The 18,892-nt window shown below is 37.2% G+C and overlaps 1 protein-coding gene across 5 annotated transcripts in view; it reads left to right on the top strand.

Moving 5' to 3' along the window:
* Positions 1-18,892, top strand: part of ATP8B4 (ATPase phospholipid transporting 8B4 (putative)) — a 193,373-nt gene that overhangs the window by 83,369 nt on the left and 91,112 nt on the right. For all 5 annotated transcript variants that reach the window (XM_074327761.2, XM_074327758.2, XM_019730670.3 and 2 more), the window contains 3 exons: positions 528-598; positions 4,808-4,890; positions 16,211-16,369. In XM_074327761.2, the coding sequence (XP_074183862.2) occupies positions 528-598; positions 4,808-4,890; positions 16,211-16,369 (313 nt within the window). The remainder of the gene's footprint in view (positions 1-527; positions 599-4,807; positions 4,891-16,210; positions 16,370-18,892) is intronic.

Below are 18,892 nucleotides of genomic sequence, written 5' to 3'. Positions count from 1 at the left end.
TAAACTATATGTTTTGTTTTTCTTTTATCCTTTTTCTCTTTTAAAAATTTCCTTGTCTGTCTTATTTTTTTCTATTGTTTTCAAGTTCCTCCGACTTCACATCTGTCTTTCCCCATCTTCTTTGCCTGCCCCCTGCTCTTAGCTGATAATACAAAGGAATTAAAATATGTGCATATTAAATATTTCCATTTGTCTTATTTATTTGGGAAAGTTTTATATTTTCTATTAGTAATTATCAAAGCAAGAAAATAGAATTTTATATATTTCTTGCAAAAATAAATTTATTTTTATGACATCCACTGCCCTAACTTATACTTTGATTGTCAAGTGTGAGCAGAACAGGAGCAGGTAAGTAGAGGAAGGATTTGGTCCAGGGTATATGACAGAGAGGTGGAATAGGATTTTACCTCTTTCACTTTTTCCCTAAGGTTCTCCTGGATCATTACTAGTGGAGGGGTGATACAACATAGAAAGCTTCTAACCAATCTTCCCTTATAAATATTCTTTATCCTGATATTTTAAAATAGGCTGATCTGCTTCTCCTATCAAGCAGTGAGCCACATGGCCTGTGTTATATTGAAACTGCTGAGCTCGATGGGTAAGTTATTAACGTTAGGATAATTAATGAGTTTGGTTTTAAATTTATTTAAGAGTAATACCTTTAGAAATAAGATTAAAATATAAACTTTGGTCTTCATTTTATTTTCTTGACAGAAGTAGGAGTCTAAATTGCAAGGTCAATTTGCTAATTACTTTGCAGATCTTTTGAAAACTCTTATCTTTTCTCTTAAATATATTTTCTTTCAGAAACAGTGAGCCAAACACGTGTATGTGAATAATTCTACACAGAGACTCGTCACTGAAATTCTTTAGAAGGGTTCTTTTTGGATTTGTTCATTTTTAATTTCAAGTGATTCTCTAAGAAAAGTGAGAGGAGTAGTGATCAAGATCTACTGAGGAAAGAAGGACCAATGTTACTTTAAAAGGCAGCCTTTTGGAACTGGGTCAAATGAAGACATAGAAAGAAAAGAGAAATGGAGTGTGATGCAGTTTTGACATTGATGTTAATTTAGAATTTAGTTCACAGTGTGGTTCTGTTTCAGTGGAGTCAATGTGTCGGGCATAAAAATATTTATTGAATGCTTACATTTTAAAGATACCATAACTGTTTTTTAGATGAAATTTATCATTTATTCCTGAAGTAGGTACTAAATAAGCCCCATTGTACAGTAAGAAAACCAACTCTTAGAAAGAGTAAGTGATTTGTCCCAAACTTCTATAGAGTGAAGCCAGGACTCAACTTGGCAGCCTGACAAAAGAACTCATCATTTAACCACTGCCTCCCAAATTGTTGTCATATTGAGCCATTCAAATATTCTGGCCTCTGTAATCCTATCCCTGGCTTGGGCAGAAGCTACAATTGTGCTGAGAGGAAAATTTATAGCAATAAATGCATACACTTGAAAAGAGAAGAAGTCTCATTAAAAATCTAATCTCCCATCTCAAGAACCTAGAAAATAGCAAAATAAATCCAAAGCTAGCAGAAGGAAGGACATGAAAAGGAGCAGAAAACAATGAACTTGAAAACAGAAAAACAATAGAGTCAATCAATGAAACAAAGAGCTGGTTCTTTGAAAACATCAATAAAATTGACAAGCCTTTAGGAAGACTGAAAAAGAAAAAAAGAGAAGACACAAATTAACAAAATAATGAATGAAACAGGATATTACGACAGAGCCTGTAGACATCAGAAGGATAAGGAAATACTACAAACAACTCTATACACATAAATTTAGCAACATGGATGAAATGGACCACTTCATTGAAAAACAAACTATCACAACTCATCCAATATGAAACAGATAATTTGAATAGCCCTGTAATTTTTAAAGAAATTGAATTCAAATGTAAAACATAAAACTACAAAGTTTTTAGAGAAAAACATAGGAGAAAATCTTCAAGATCTTTGACAACTCAAATAGTTCTTAGACTTCACACAAAATTCATGACCCATAAAAGAAAAATTTGATAAACTGGACTTTATAGAATTAAAAGTTTTTGCTGAACAAAAGACCTTATTAAGAGGATGAAAAGCGATAGACTTGGAGAAAATATTTGCAAACCATCTATCTGACAAAGGACTTGTATCTTGAATGTAAGAAAAATGCTCTAAACTCAACAGTAAAAACAAACAAACAAACAAACAAACAAACAATTCAATTAGAAACTTGACAAATGATATAAAGGAACATTTCACCAGAGATGACATGCAGATGGCAAATAAGCACACGAAAAAAAATTCAACATCATTAGCCATTAAGGAAATTAAAATTAAAACCACAATAAGGTAATCACCACATATCTATCAGAATGGTTCAAATGAAAAAATAGTAACAACTCCAAATGATGGCAAGGATGTAGAGAAACAGGATCACTCACACATTGCTGAAGGGGAATGTAAAATGTTACAATCACTCTGGAAAACAGTTTTGCAGTTTATTAAAAAACTAAATATGCAACTACCATACAACCCAGCAATTTCACTCCTGGGCATTTATCCCAGAGAAATTAAGACTTGTGTTTACATAAAAACTTGTACACAAATGTTTTTTGCAGCTTCATTTGTAGCATCCCAAAGCTAGAACCAACTTAACATACTTTTCAACAGGTGAATGGTTGAATGAACTGTGGTATATCCATATTATGGAATACTACTGAGCAATAAAAAGGAATGAACTATTGATATATGCAACAACCTGAATGAATCTTCAGAGTCTTACGCTGAGTAAAAAAAGCCAATCCCAAAAGTTACGTACTATAATAGTCCATTTTTATAATCTTCTTGAAATGGCAAAATTATAGAAATGGACAACAGGTTAGTGGTTGCCAGGAGTTAAAGATGGGTTAGAGGAGCCAAAGAAATGGGTGTGGCTACAGAGGACAACCTGAGGAATCCTTGTGGTGATGGAAATGCTTTGTATTTTGACTGATTCAATGTCAGTATCCTTATTGTGATATTGTGATATCGTTTTTGGTATATTTTACCATTGGGGAAACAATGAAGGCTATACAGGATGTTTCTGTATTATTTCTTATGCTGAAAATCATTCTGAAGTTTATCAAGATACTTAGGCAGGTTAAAGTCTTAAGAATATGGCGTGACACTGAAGGTATTAATCAGGAGTCTTGAAAAATATACATTTTATTTTTATCATAGGCCTATGTGTGATTATTTTCCCTCTTTGATTTCTATATCTGAAGGTGGAAGTGAGATATTAGAGAGAGTCCTGAGGAAGTAACTTAAAATGATAAAAAAAACTTTAACGTGACATGATGTATTGAGTGGGATTAAGGAATGAGACTGTCTGGCCTAGTTTGTGTGATGGTTTCTAGTATTTGAAAAGTGGTTTAAATGAATGCACACATTTGTCCTTTAACCTCAACACCACTATCTCACTCTGGTCCATCAAGCCCAGCTCAATTTCTGCCTTAATTATGAAGTTCTTGGCTATCTCATTCCCTACTCATCTCTGCCTCCTACAAATTAATAGATTTTGATCACTGATATTACTTTTATACAAAGTAACTTCAATTATACATCCAACTTAGTGTTTCCCACAGAAAGCTGTTTCATCAATGGGCATTCCTATGGGGTTCATACTGTCTTAACATCATTGTGAAACTCTTCTATGGGAAGTTTAGGTTCAATGCTCTCTCAGGTATCTATCTGCTTCTTGGTTCTCCAAATTTCATAATTTCATGGTTTAGCATTTACTTCCAGAAGGTGATATTTGCTTTTTCACCTACTACCATGTTTCCCCGAAAATATGACCTTACCGGAAAATAAGCCCTAGCATGATTTTTCAGGGTAACATCCCCTGAACATTAGCCCTAATGAGTCTTTTGGAGCAAAAGTTAATGTAAGACCCGGTCTTATTTTCGGGGAAACACGGTACTTGTTTCCCTCGAGAGGACAATAACTCTTGTGGGCAGCATTGAGTATCATGGGTGACTATGGTATGTATTCAATCAATATTTCTTGACTGAATGAACCCACTAATAAACATTTCCATAAAATACAGAACTTTGACAGATGATCTTAAGCTATAGTAGAAAAGAATAGGTTGAATTCAGTGAGAAAACTGGCATGGCAAGCTCTTAAACACAAGATGTGAGTGGTGGTCATAGAACTTTCATTGCTGGTCATTTCATGAATACCAGAGAGCAGCCATCTGTAGGATGTATGTATGGTCCTGCCTGGAAGAAGATGACCAGCTCACTGTGACCCACTGAGTTCCTGTTTGGTTGTTTGATTCTAGACTTATGGAATGCTTGGCTTGATTTTCCAAGAAAAACAAAACTATGTGCCTTTTCCTTTTTAAATTTCACCTACTGTGAAACTAGCCATGACCATCTTTTGCAAGTAAACTCCTATGTAGATAGTAGACTCTGGAGTGATACTGGCCTCCTTTATTTGGCAACTGTGTTTCCGTCCGTAATGTGTTTTGTAACTCATGCATGATGTCTGAGTAGATTCGAATGAAGCCATATTTATTATGTCCTCTGTTCTTTCATATAGCAAAACAGATTGCTGTGTTGTTACACAGATATGCTGTGGGTGGAACGCCGATTTTAGGACCCTGCAAAGCCCTGTCCTCATTGTAAGAGATGTGAATAAAACTCAAAGGGCGTTTCTTGAATCTCTTGTGTTGGATTTTGTATGTGCTTCACCGACCTGATTGTTCTGTGTCAGATCCTGTTGGGCTGTTCCATATGAAAATTCACATCATGTCTATTAATTTCACAGGGAAACGAATCTTAAAGTCCGCCATGCATTATCAGTTACCTCAGAGCTTGGAGCAGATATTAGCAGACTTGCAGAATTTGATGGTAAGTGTTTAAAACAGACAAACAAACAAAACCCTCAAAATAAAAAAGCTTTTATAACAAAAAAAGTAACAAACTAATTATCTGAAAACCAATTTTTGTTTTTCTTGTTCTTTTTCATTTGGTGGAAGGACATAAAATTCTCCAGGCATCAAAGCCTGTAATCACTTCTCACACTAAAGATTAAAAGTGATTACCAAGGGGAGAATGACTTTATTAGTTCATCGTTCATTTCATTCTTGTTTCCTCTTCTCTACCTCTTGTTCCCTTTCATCCCACAATACCCTTCACTTGCCTGACCTTGGCCTCCCTGGAGCCCTATGAAGACTTGCTGAGGATGAATATCAGCCACACATTTCAAGCTCTAGGTCTAACCATCCATTCATTCTCTAGCTCTATAATAAATAACAAACACTAGACTGCAAACTTCGTGAAGACAGTAATCTTGCCTTATGTATTTCTATATCATGCATAGTACCTTATGTCTTAAAGACAGCTGGTGTTCAGGAAGAATATTCTGATTTATTACTCAGTTGGTCAGCTGTTGCCCTTTTAGATCATGGTTTTGTTATCAACATCTTCACACCATTCAACCCAGTCCGCTCCTCCTCAGCATGGTCTCCTCTGCCTGTTATGTTCCAGCTGTTTTGCTCTTTTCTGTTAAAGCTGTCATAGAGAACAAAATCCTTTAAGAGCCGAAGGAAAGAGCCATTAATGGTAGGACTATAGGCACCACGACAAGCTGTAGGAGAATCTTTACGGCCTTCCTGCCACCCCTCAATGGACTCTTGCTTTACACACTTGTATGCTAGGCCCTGAATATCATTATTTCCATACAGATTGATTTTATTTATTAATGAATCTTGATTAGTTTGAGACTACCTTCCAAAATATTTTCCTTAGAGTCCACTAAAAGAAAATGTGGACAAGGGTCTTAGCATGATCCTATGAGTTAAACACAGGCAAATTTACATTATAAGGTTTCACACTACAAAGGCACAGCTTAGAGCTTATATTGTCTGTGCTTTGCATTTACTTGTAAATTCCATCTGGATTCTGTTAGTATTTTAATCTCTGTTTAAAAAAGTTCTGGGGGCAGCCGGATGGCTCAATTGGTTGGAGCGCGAGCTCTCAACGACAGGGCTGCCGGTTCAGTTCCCACGTGGGATGGTGACCTGTACCCCTGCAACTGAAGGTTGAGGACAGTGGCTGGACTTGGAGCTGGGCTGCGCCCTCCATGGCTGGGTTGGGGGCTGGCAGCTTAGAGCTGATGGGCCCTGGAGAGGCGCACTGTTCTCCCATATCCCCCCCCACCAAAATGTTTTTCTTTAAATATATAGAAAAAACAAAAATATCTCTGTTATAAAAAATGTTTACAGAAAAGAAATATTCCTCCAATTTGAGATTTAAGTCGGGGAACAGCCAGGAAACTTTGAATGGCTCAAGAAATATTTTGATTAGATTAGAACAAATTATAAATTTTCTACTAATTTTTTCAATGAAATTTTATTGTTATATGAATTCAAAAAAAGTAAGTTGTGTTTGTGAATTAAAATACTTGCTTAAAATACCTCGTAGTATATTTATGGAGTCCTAAAATGGCAACCTAAATATAATTTACCATTCCTCATTTCTTTCTTGCCAGAACTATGCCTGTATACCTCCGTGAATCTATGAGGAGGTAAAAATTGATGATTTTTAGTTTTCTTTATCCTCAAAAAGCAGAAGACGAAGGATATAATTACCCAGTTCACTTTCTTTCATAGATATTAATGAAGATAGCCCATACTATGATTCAATTACAGAAAATCCTCAAATCTTAGTGGAATAAAAAAGTAAAAGTTTATTTCTTGCTCATGTCACATTCTGATGCAGGTTGGGTGGCATTCTCTATCTTGTAGCCCTAGTGCCTAGACTAGTGGCCTCTAAGGTCAGCATATCAGAGTAAGGATGAGATGAAAGAGGCAAACTAACTTTTAACTGCTTTTTCCTCTAACATTTCATTGGCAAGCATGAGTCACATAAGTCTGACCGAGGGACCCTGGGAAATAACAAGTATGGGTATTTGTTGAGTGCTAACTGTCTTTGCTACCCTCCAAGAACTCTGACCATAGGTCAATGCCAAGATAGTGGATAAAGGTCCAGCCTGGATTAAGTGGATTTCTTACATGGAACCCCAGGAATGGGGCCAAGATTCCTTCTCCTCAGCATGAGTCTTTGTCTCTCAATCGCTCCTACTTGGCTCAACTTTTTCTCATAGCACTTACCACCATCTGACATGCTCTATAGCTTGCTTATTTTCTAAGTTTATTATTTATTGTCCATCTCTACTGCTGCTGTGTAAGCTGCACAGTGATCTTTGTTTTGCAATTGAGATATACCTAGTTCCTAGAACAGTGCCTAGCACATAGTAGGTGCTCAATAAGTACTTGCTGAATGCATGAATATATGGTCCCAAGTGTCAGAGAGCAGGGGACAGGATCACCATCAGTTCCCAGAAAGGCATAGGAGAGCAAAGGAAGGGCCTAAGGTAAAGGGATTGAGAATAGCCTATGAAATGATGGGGTGAGGAGAAGGCTTCCTGATGGGGCCTTGTAGGACAGGGCTAGAGAGGTGGGTCCCCTTCTTCGAGAGAGCGGGTGGCTGGGAGAGGGATCATCTGCTGTGGTGGTTTTATAAGGCCTTTACTTCAAAATCCTTTCTCCAAACATAATTTAATGCAAGAAACCCAATTTAAACCAATACAAGTGGTATGCAGGCTGAAGCAAAAACCACTTTCTCATCTGAAATAATTTCTTTTTTACAGATGGGATATCTTGAAAGGTTAAAGGACTTATTTATATATAGAGTCTTTTAGTACTTCATAAAATTTGTTTTTCAAGTGGAGTAATAATTATTTATTAGATGTGGCCTGAATTTGCTTCACACAGCATAGGTAACTCACCAAATCTCTAATGTATCATTGTTTTCAAATAAAGGCAACACACACCTTTCTTTTCTATAACTGTGGTTATTTTTCAGAGAACATATAATGCCAAATGCATGAGGCTGATACGCTTCAGGGTTAAGAACCAGGTTTCCGTTAAATATACTCTTTCATTCTTAAATCTTGGGTAGAATTTCAATCTACCTTAAAATTGTTCAAGACAACATGATGTTTTATGGGTTTAGCCTATTAGAATGTGATTTTATTTTGTTTCCAAAGAAGCATCTGAAGAATGAATAGAGGCATTAAGGGGAAATAAATTAGATATAATATACAAATTGGATTTCCCCTGTTAGCAGCCAAATTTAAAGACCTGAGGGTGACACAAGATGTGGTATGAAAAGTTTTTGAAAGAGTTGGGCACTTAACAAACCCCAAATCCTTCCCACAATTACTGTTGCTCTCTTATAGCCTTCAACTCCCTCCCACCCTTTTTTTTCTTTCCAAGTCCTAGTTTACATGTTTTAATTTCGATCTCTCTCTGCCTCTCTGACACACACGTTCACATACTGTACACTACGTACACACATTTCTCTAACTACCCCATTTTACAAGTTCTTTTCTCCTTCCTCCTTTTTTCCATTTTTTTTACTATTCTCCTTTTCATTTTCCTCTTTCACTCTTATTTTCTCTACCTGCATTGTCTCTTTTTCTGTTTATCTTTTCTGTTTGTCATCGCTCCATATTCATTTATTAAGTCTATTTATTAGGCACATACTAAGCACAAGATGCAATATGAAGTATGTAGAATTATAAACTATCTCCACATGTATTTTCAAGTTTCTTTTGGTACTTTTACTCCCCCATTCTTTTCCTCGTTCCTCTTTTTTGTCTCCTCTACTCACCATTGCCATAATAGATTATCAATAGATTTCAGGGTTTCCTTTGGTGACTAGAAAAAGACTCCCTGAGTTGTGGGAATCAAAACCAGATATTGCATTCTTTTGTTTAAATTAAAAATATGATATCAGCATTGTGTACATTTGGAAATGGCCTGCCCAGCTATGGCAAGTTCATGTAGATGAGACACACATGTGAGGCGTGCCTGTCTGGGCTAAGTATATCTTTAGCTTGTGACTTCTGGGCAAATCTGAGTATGGCATTATTTTTGTTTCTAGTTACTCTGTGGTTTTTCTCCAGAGACTTGCCAAAATGCTTTCTCTGGCACCAAATTACAGTATTCTGTTCTTGTATCATATGTGCATATCTTCCAAGTGTCTGAAGACTTGAGTGTCCCACTCCGATCCACAGAGAAATCCCCACTGAAAACTCCAAATTGGGGACACCAGGGTCAAAACTGAGATGGGAAGGGCCTCAGGATATCTCTCATCAGTATCCCTGCCTCCCCAATTTTACTTCTAAACTAAAGGACAGTATCTTGCTGGTGGCCTCCATTGGCATGGCATGATCTTTCATTCATTCTTTTCTTTCATTCATTTACTCGGCCACCTGTTGGTTCACTTAGTAAACGTATCATTTTGAAAAGATTTTTATTAAAATATAGCTAATATACAGTATTATGTTAGTTTTGGGTGTACACCATAGTTATTCAATATTTATATACCTAAGAAGTGATCATCCTGATAAATCCAGCAACCATCTGACACTGTACAATGCCATCACAATATTATTGACTATATTCCCTATGCTGTACAGTATATCCCCATGATTTATTTATTTTATACTTGGAAATTGGAAGCTTTTATTCCCCTTCACCTTTACTCCCCTTTTAAAAAAAAATTTTCAATTACAGTTGACATTCAGTATTATTTTATATTAGTTTCAGGTGTACAACATAGTGGTTAGATATTTATATAAATTACAAAGTGTTCCTCCTGGCTAGTCTAGTACCCACCTGGCACTAGGCAAAGTTATTATGGTATTATTGACTATGTTCCCTGTGTTTTACTTTACATCTCTGTGACTTTTTTGTAACTAACCAATTTGTACTTAATTGCTTCACTTTTTTCACCCTGCCCCCTGACCCCCCCACCCCCCATCTAGTAACCATCTGTTTGGTCTCTGTATTTATGAGTTTGTTTCTATTTTGTTTGTTCGTTATTTTGTCCTTTAGATTCCACTTGTAAGTGAAATCATATGACATTTGTCTTTCTTTGTCTGACGTATTTCACTTAGCATAATACCCTTTACATCCATCCCTATTGTTGGAAATGGTAAGAATGCATTCTTTTTTATGGTTGAGTAATATTCCATTGCATATACGTACTGCATTTTCTTTGTCCAGTCATCTATTGATGGGCACTTGGATTGCTTCCATATCTTGGCTATTGCAAATTGTGCTATAGTAGTTTGATATAGTTTGACATAAGGGTGCTTGTATCTTTGAATTAGTGTTTTGGATTTTTTCAAATAAATGCCCAGAAATGGATTTCTGGGTAATAACGTGGTTCTGTTTTTAAATTTTTGAGACCCTTCATACTGTTTTTCATAGTGGCTGTACTAGTTTGTAATCCCACCAACAGTGCATGAGTTTTTTTCCACATCCTCACTAAATTTTGTCGTTTGTTAATTTATTGTTGATGGTCTTTCTGACAGGTGTGAGGTGATATCTCATTGTGGTTTTGATTTGTATTTCTCTGATAATTTGTGACATTGAGCATCTTTTCATGTCTATTGGCCATCTCTATTTCCTGTTTGGAGAAATGTCTATTCAGGTTCTCTGCCCATTTTTTAATTGGATTGTTAGATTTTTGGTGTTAAGTTGCATGAGTTCTTTATAAATTTTGGATATTGACCCCATATTGGATATACCAATAAGTTGTCTTTCCATTTTGTTGATAGTTTCCTTTGCTGTGCAAAAATGCTTTTTATGTAGTCCCATTGATGTTTGATGTAGTCCCATTTGTTTATTTTTTCTTTTGTTTCCCTTGTCCAAGACAGCATACCAGCAAAAAGTATTAGTAAGAGCAATGTCAGAGAGTTTGTTGCATATGTTTTCTTCAAGGAGTTCAGGTCTTACATTTAAGTTTTTAATCTGTTTTGAGTTTATTCTTGTATATGGTGTAAGAAGGTGGTCTAGTTTCATTTTTTTACATGTATCTGTTCAGTTTTCCCAATACTATTTATTGAATAGACTGTCTTTACCCCATCATATATTCTTGCCTCCTTTGTCATGTGTTAATTGACCACATAGGCATGGGTTTATTTCTAGACTCTCTATACTGTTCCATTGATCTATGTGTCTGTTTTTTATGCTAGTACCATGCTATTTTGATTACTATAGCCATGTAGTATAGTTTGATATCAGGTAGTGTGATACCCCCAACTTTGTTCCTCTTTCTCAGGATTGCTGTGGCTATTCAGGGTCTTTTATGGTCCCATATAAATTTTAGGATTATTTGTTCTAGTTCTGTAAAAAATGCCTTAGTAAATATATCTTTAACGCAATACCTAGGGATTTACTAAGGCTTGGAATACAGTAGTTAATAGTCAGATGCAGGCCTTGTTTTCATAGAGCTTATAGTCCAGGGGAGAAGACGCACTTGAAAATGTGCTCATTCCCAAAGAAACATTTTATTAAGTAAACATCCTAAAGCTCTCAGGCACTAAACATGGTATTGGCGTATGAACATTTTTTAGTATGCACCAGGCACCATGCTAAGTGATTGTATACAGTTTTATTAATCCTTACAGCCCTGGGAGGAAGAGATTATTATTACCTCCAATTTATGGGCAAGGAATCTGAGATCCAGTTAAATTGAGTAACTTTCACAGTGTCAGATGGTTACTAAGTGGAGAAGCCATAATATGAACCGAGGACTGCTGGCAAAGCAGTCAAAGGGGCTGAGAGACTTTAAACTACAAGCAGAAAGGTAGCATTGGAGAGTTGAAGGAATTAATAGGAAAGCTTAGTCCCTGATCAGGCTAGGAAATTATAAGGTAGGGTAAGAAATTACAAGAATACTGTAAACCTAAAAGTATAAAATTAATTACCACAGATCAAGTCCATCCAGAACTCAGATGGCATTATCATATTTTTTAAAAAATAGCAGTGTTCTCAGTGATCTTGAATGTAAGGATTCCTGACAAGCGTTTATAGAAGAGCTGACCAAACATAGAGACCAGTACTCACAAGATAGAGTTGAGTTTTGGTAGGTAAGTCCATTTATTTGAAAAGTTCTCATGTAAATATTTTTGTATATTTCAAACATTAGAAAAAAATTGATATATAGTCTGTTGAACTTTATAAGAAAACTCATAACTTGATCTAATATCATAACAAATATAAAAATACAGTGGGCCTTGATTTTTCATGCTAATATCTTACGGGAATTGATAAGCTTTTTCAAATAAGTAACTGGGAATTCTTGTCAATTATACATTTGTAAACTGGACATTTTTATGCCTTGGGGAAAGCCCCGGATGTGAATTGTCCAAATGCGTTTAAGAATCTTTTGCATATTGTTACTGACTGGACTGAGATCTGTTTTTTGCAACTTATGACAAGTTTACATATTTTGTATGACTGTTAATACTGAGTTCTGAACTGGGGAAAGGTTGACTCTTTATTTCAGGAATCCTGTGTATTTTGTGGTCCTTTCTAAAGAATAGCATGTGTGCAATTAAAACACAGAAAAACAGGCATCTCTTTTTGGTTAAAAACAAAACAAAACAAAAAGGGTTGGTTAGGATCCTGTGACTTTTTTTTTTTTTTTTTTTTTTTTATACCTACCAGAGAGGTTTCCCATTCACCTGGGCAGAAGCACAGCCCAACAGCATAGCTAATGTGACTGCCTGAGACCCAGATTCCATGTAAAGACAGGAAGAATAACTTCCCTGTTTACTGCTGTTGTTGATATGATCATGATGGTGGTGATGATGGGTGGCTGAGGCTTGATGGTTGAAGAAGAAACAGGCTTTAGAAAACAAGAAGGTGACACTCTTCTTTCTAAGAAAAACCCACATATTTATCACAGTTATCAGGGCAACAGTAGTGGGCAATATCCTAAACTCTAAAAAGCTCTTGGCTGGAGAAACTCTTGAACAGCAATAATGATGTCTTATTTAATAGATAATTTCTCTTATGGAAAAGTTGCAATGTGGGTAATCAAGAAATATTGCTAATAATAATATACTTAGAGAAATGAAGCCAACTTCTCTGGAAAATCATGGAGTACTGGGTACTGAGCTCCATTTCATGATAAGATTTCCACTTTGAGGCAAAAGTTATTAGGTTGCTCATGAATGAACAATCTACCCGACTAAATTTAGAGAGCTGAGGAAGGTCCAGAATGAAATCTTGCGGATTTTGTTTAGCATGGGTCTAGGGCATTTCTGTGTGATCGTGAACTGGATGAATTACTATCTGCTTTCATGTGTGTTCTCTTCAGAAGGCAAACAAATGTGACTGGCTAGTTTGATTATATTTATACTTCATTATTGACATGATATTTCCCCAGTTGTTTTATTGTCCGTTGAAAATGACTTTGTGCTCCAAGCCTGTTTTTAGTGAATAACTATGTGAGAAACAATGCCATTTTTTTTCTAAACAGTTTTCTGATCCATTGTCAGACTGTTTATTGCCTGTTACTTTTCTCTGATACAATTAGCAAAAAGAAGAAGGGTTTTGAAGTTTTTCCCTAGTCCTTCTTATGCTTTACGTCTGAGATATATTTCTGGTTGTTTTTAATGTACTTTAAGATTCCTACATTTCAGTGTTCTCAGATCTATTTTTAACCCTTTAGAGTTAGATCAATCTAAGTTCTTCATTGTGGCTGGACTATTAGGTCTTCTAATCCCCATTTATCATTATTACCATGGAAATATGCCCATGAATATTACCATGAAATATTCTTTCATTCTTAGATCTATTCTAATACCCATCTCATCTCCCAACCTCTCTTTTGAAACCATCTGAAATTTTTTTCCATCCATCTCCAACAAATATTTCTTGAGATCCTACTATGTAGGCAGTCTGATAGGTTATGGGGATACAGACGTGAATACAGTGCTCCCTTCTAAGGAACTTGTTCACCCCCTTGCGGAAAGGGACTGAAAAGAAATTGGAAAGCTTGTGTCTTACACTAACAGGTCTAAGAAAGGGGAAGCTTGGCATTTCTGAAGATAAAATATGTAGTTTGGCTTGGTTCCCACCGTTTTGTTTTGACTGGGCCCTGTATTTAGTACTTAAATCACTGGGACCACACTCTTCGAGAAAGGCTGAGTTGGGGCTTGGCCTCCAAGAACCTGGGCAGAACCCCTTGGCCTTACTGCCTGTGCCTGTCTAGAAGCACACCCTTGGTGTTAGGCCAGAAGTGGATGAGCCTTGGGGCCAGGGAGGAGCAATCCAACGTGTCCAAGGCTGCATTTTCCTCCATGTCAGTCTTTGCTTGCGACAACAAAAAATGATCAAATGAGCCTGTTTTTTATATTCCTATTGGCAGGGACTGTGTATCATGTTGTTTTTGCCCAAAGCACTTTTTTTTTTTTTTTTTTTTTGGTGGCCAAGTTTGAAGTCTGAGAAATTGAGTCTTGGGTCAAGAAACTGGAATAAGTTTTAAGGGTTGCTGTCAACCCGTTATTTTATGTAGATTTTTCTGGTGACATCAATTCAAGGTTCGACAAAATTTAGGAATGAAAATTATTGGTCAAGAAAAAAAAGATATTGAATTCTTAGAATTTAGAAAAAGGTCTCTTCTTTCACAATGTAATTGTCCAAACAACTTGGGCCAGTTGAAATCAGTTTTAATTTACTTTTTAATATCAGTGATAGACCATAAGGGGAGCAACCAGAATTTGGCCACTTTCTTTCACATAAAAAGTGACTTTGTATAGGTTATTTAGCCTCATCCAAATCCTCCTGCCAGCACTCTCTTGCTTAGCAATGGATGTCTGGGAAGACTCCAGTGAGTGCCTGAGTGGGGGTGCGTTTAGGCAGCATTTTTGTTATACTGAGGAAAGGGAGATGGAATTTGGAAAAGCAGTCCTGAGGCCACAAGTCACTCATTTCTTTCAGGGTTTTGTTTATTTTTGTTTTTTTCATGCAAGATCTGTTAATCTTAGTAATCTGGTTGGTCAGAAATGATCAGGCCAGGTGAAAACTGGCTGCTGTCCCTTATGTCTAAGAGTGTTAAAAGGAAAAGATGTCCTAGGAAGGAAAGGGAGCCTATGTAAGAATGTTCTAAGTTCAGAAGATGCTTGGTGAGTGCTGTAAGTCCGTAATACAGAGGTTCCCCAGGCTGGGCTGGTTTCCTTTCCCTTCAATCAGTACTGAAGACATGCCTCCCTTTTTAATTTTCCAAACGCCATTTATTATGTTCCAACCTACCATTTTTGGCTTCTGATTAAATAAATGTATTTTTATTGTTTTTGAGAAAGAGAATTTTATAGATACTAATTACCCCCTGACTGGCTTGAATCCTGTTTGGATCTCCTACAACCTTCTTTTTTATTTCTTCCCTCTCTCTTTTCCTTTCTTGCTTCCTCTGTCTTTCAAGTCTTTATACTCATTACTTAGAAAAGATTTAAACCCCCAACAGTTTGCAGTGCAAATGTATTTTAATCTAATAATTGTATTTTGTGACAGGGTCCATGAAAGATTATTTCTGGTTTCTTCTTCTATCAAAAGAAACCCCACCCTGAAAGTGTATATTCTTATTGAAATAATGGAACGAATTGATTCATTGATTTGGAATGGGCTTGGAATTAAAAAAAAACAACAAAAAACTAAAAACATCTTCTGGCCAGGTTGGGGCAAGTTATATGGTGCCTTTGAGAGTCCCCAGAACTCTGAATCTAATCAAGATAAGAAGCATAGAACAGCTGAAAGGAATCACACGCATTCTCAGGCACATATAGCAAACAAGGCCCAGGTGTTTTGGGGGTGGAATATAGTAGAACCCTCGAAATTCTGATTATGAGCCTAGAAAGACCTGATTAACTTTGGTTATGAAACTGGAAGTATGCCATCTTAACCTGTGGGAGAGTTCACAGTAAGTATAAAGATATGGAATAAGAAAAACTTTTAGGACAGCCCTGCTTTATCCTTTCAAAGTCATTGTTGCAATCAGAAGTAGAGATAAGTGATTTTTATTTTTTTAAGGAAAAAATATCTCATGACTCTCTTGCTTTCTATTCTTATTTGGACAGGGTGAAAAGTTACGTTCAAAACATTCCATGGATTTTCATTTTTGTACCCCCTAGCTTATTTTTCTTAGCACAATCTTGTATATATGCAACACTGTGCAGTCTAGAAGAAAAGGTAAAGTATACTGTATATAAGAAGTAAGGTGGTAACCAAGTACTGTGGGCTTCTAAAGAGAGTTCAAGGTGAGTCATAAAGAGGCTTTTTAAAAAAAATTGTTTTTTGTTTTACAGGGATTGCTGTATGTGAGGCACCTAACAACAAATTAGATAAATTCACAGGAGTCCTCTTTTGGAATGACAGCAAGCACTCCCTCAGCAATGAGAAGATAATCCTGAGGGGCTGTGTCCTGAGAAATACCAGCTGGTGTTTCGGAATGGTTATTTTTGCAGGTACAGCCAACAGCCCAGGGTCGGTTCTGACAATCCCTTTCTGAGCTATGCACGGTCACAGTTGGAGGCTCTCCAGACTGGAGGAGCACAGTGCTTTTATTTCACCCGAGGTGTCCCCCTGAATTGACTGCAGAGTGCAGGGCACCAGGGGAAGACACCAACGCTCTGGAAATAGTCTGTGTGGTCACACTGTGTGAGGAATCACTGACATCATGAACTTATTCCTAAAGATGTTTGGACCTGAATTATTCAGGGGCACTAGATACCTACTGTTTGATTTCTCTTTCTTTAACACCATCTCAATCATCTCCCATCATTATATGCATTAATCAACTTGCTTTAAAGTGGAAATAGTATGAAGGAAAGCCGCCTGCTCTGCTATTACTTTTGTACTTTGCAAAGGTCAAGTAATCCTTTTGGAAAAGCTTTCTTGGAGATCCTGCAATCATTTCTGCTTATACTCCAGAGCTTCTTCTACTATTTGTCAATAGGATAGCAGGTCCTGGAAAGACTGTGTGTGATGGAGGTGAGGGTGGAAGTCAGGGGAGGGCCGGAGGTACCGCTTACTCTTCCAGCTGGCCACTGTCCCATGCTCTACTTTATCTCTACAGGCCCAAGGTGGCACTCTCCTGCTAAGGAAACTTACAGTAGCACCACTTCATAAAGCCACTCAAATTGTACTCATGGCTTCAATTGCCAGTCCTTGATTTTTAAAAATCCTGTTTATTGTGACACCAAATTAAGATGTGTTTTGGGCCTGTTGACTATATGTGCAATCAAAACTGGAATGTTTTTCTTAACTGACTTTCCTCAACAACAACAGAATGTTCATTAAAGACTTAAAAGGATTCCAAACCTAGAAACATCGTCCCAATTCTTCCTAAATACTCTCAGCTGTGGGTGTTAGCAAAGCTTTTGCTGCTTGGGGCATTGCCATTGAAAGGACTTTGGAAATCCCTAGAAATGAGGCAGTGCATGTGCTTTTATATGGGAATGAATCTGGTTTCATAATTCTCTCATCAGATGCTTTCATTCTTTTGTCATAGAAATAAGCCTATGATCATATATTTTTTATCTGCATCATTCTTGCACTGAGAAAAAGAGAGCTAAGCCTATACATGAACCTCCATTTACCTTCTTACTCAATCATGGGGAGACTTCTTGAAGGTTCTCTGATGGGAAGGATCCTCCTTGTTTGTTCCATATCATCCCAGATATGGGAGTGCTTCATTTTATGAATGGGCTGTAGCCCAAAATTTTGTTTGCATTTGTGTGATAGTGTTTGGAAAGACAAACCAGGACTATGGTTCAGCTACAGCATGTTAAGCGAGGACAGCTGCTGTGAGCCACTCAGGGGCCAAGTTTTGCTTCATAAGGTTGGCTCTGTGGGAAAATGCTCCTACACAGAGGGAAGTGGGGTGGTAAGTTGAACAGGTCTCCCTTTAAGGCAGTATAACAGAAAGTTCACAGAATTTGGATTAGACAGATCTGGCTTCAGATTTGTTTAGTAGCAGTGGGATATAAAAGCCTCAGTTTCCTAAACTTCCTACGCTTTTAGTTTTCTCTGCTATAAATGGGGATCATAAAAAGTACACCAGACAGTCATTGTAAAAGCTCACTGAGGCAATGCATATGGAAGAGGATACCTTGACAAATGTTATTTGCCTTCCTTCCTTGCTTCTCCCTTCTTTCAGCATCAATTCAGAGTACATTGCCTGCTCCATTGGCTGAGAGTTGGGGAAATGTACTGCTCTTCGGATCTTGGCAAGTGGGAGTGGGAGAACACCTTCTTCTGTGATGTGGCTGGATGATCTCTGGCAGGAACCCTTCACAAGGCTGATATTTGCAAAGCAGAGAATGTCTGCATTGACTTTTGTCTGGGCAAAAATGTTAATAGAAAGCTTAACTAGAATGATAGCAGGCAGAGGAATGGTTGGTTTTGTCAATGTCAAAGTTGAAGAGATGAATGTCTCAGAGCTCCTAAGTCTTGGGGGACTAGTTCCGGGTGAACACCTAGATCTTATGAAAGGTATCCAACATGAATTATTAACTATTCTTTGTGTGTTATTGCTCTAATGATAACTGCCACTGAGGACTGTCAAAGGATATACTTGAGACAGACTTGACTTTACAAATCTATAATTTATGAGGTTCTCATACATTAATGGCTAGGCCATGCCTCCCTGGTAATGACTTTCCTTTTATGCTCAAGAAAGGAGAAAGGTTTGTTTTTGAGGGTAGGAGTCATTTATTTAAGGAGTCCATAGGAGTCAGCCCTGGTGCACAGTAGGTTTTTGTGCTGGGTGTCTTCCATTTGTCCCTCCAGATCTACTGTCACCCTTTCCCACTCTTTTCTCTGCCCTGGGAGGTTGACTTGTATGGTTACTAATAGATTTCCTTGGACTTTGGCTTTTAGGTGGGCTCTGTCATTAGGGATCCCTGGGAAGAGATCAAAGGGAGAAAGAATATTGAGATCAAGGTATTTACTCTTCCAGACAGCCTCTCTGTGGTCATTTCAAGCTA

This window comes from Rhinolophus sinicus, chromosome 3 (assembly GCF_057876585.1).
Source record: "Rhinolophus sinicus isolate RSI-liver-muscle chromosome 3, RSI-T2T, whole genome shotgun sequence".
Classification (NCBI taxonomy): Eukaryota; Metazoa; Chordata; class Mammalia; order Chiroptera; family Rhinolophidae; genus Rhinolophus; species Rhinolophus sinicus.
Note: the sequence above shows the minus strand (reverse complement) of the source record. Positions and strands in the feature narration are given on the sequence as shown.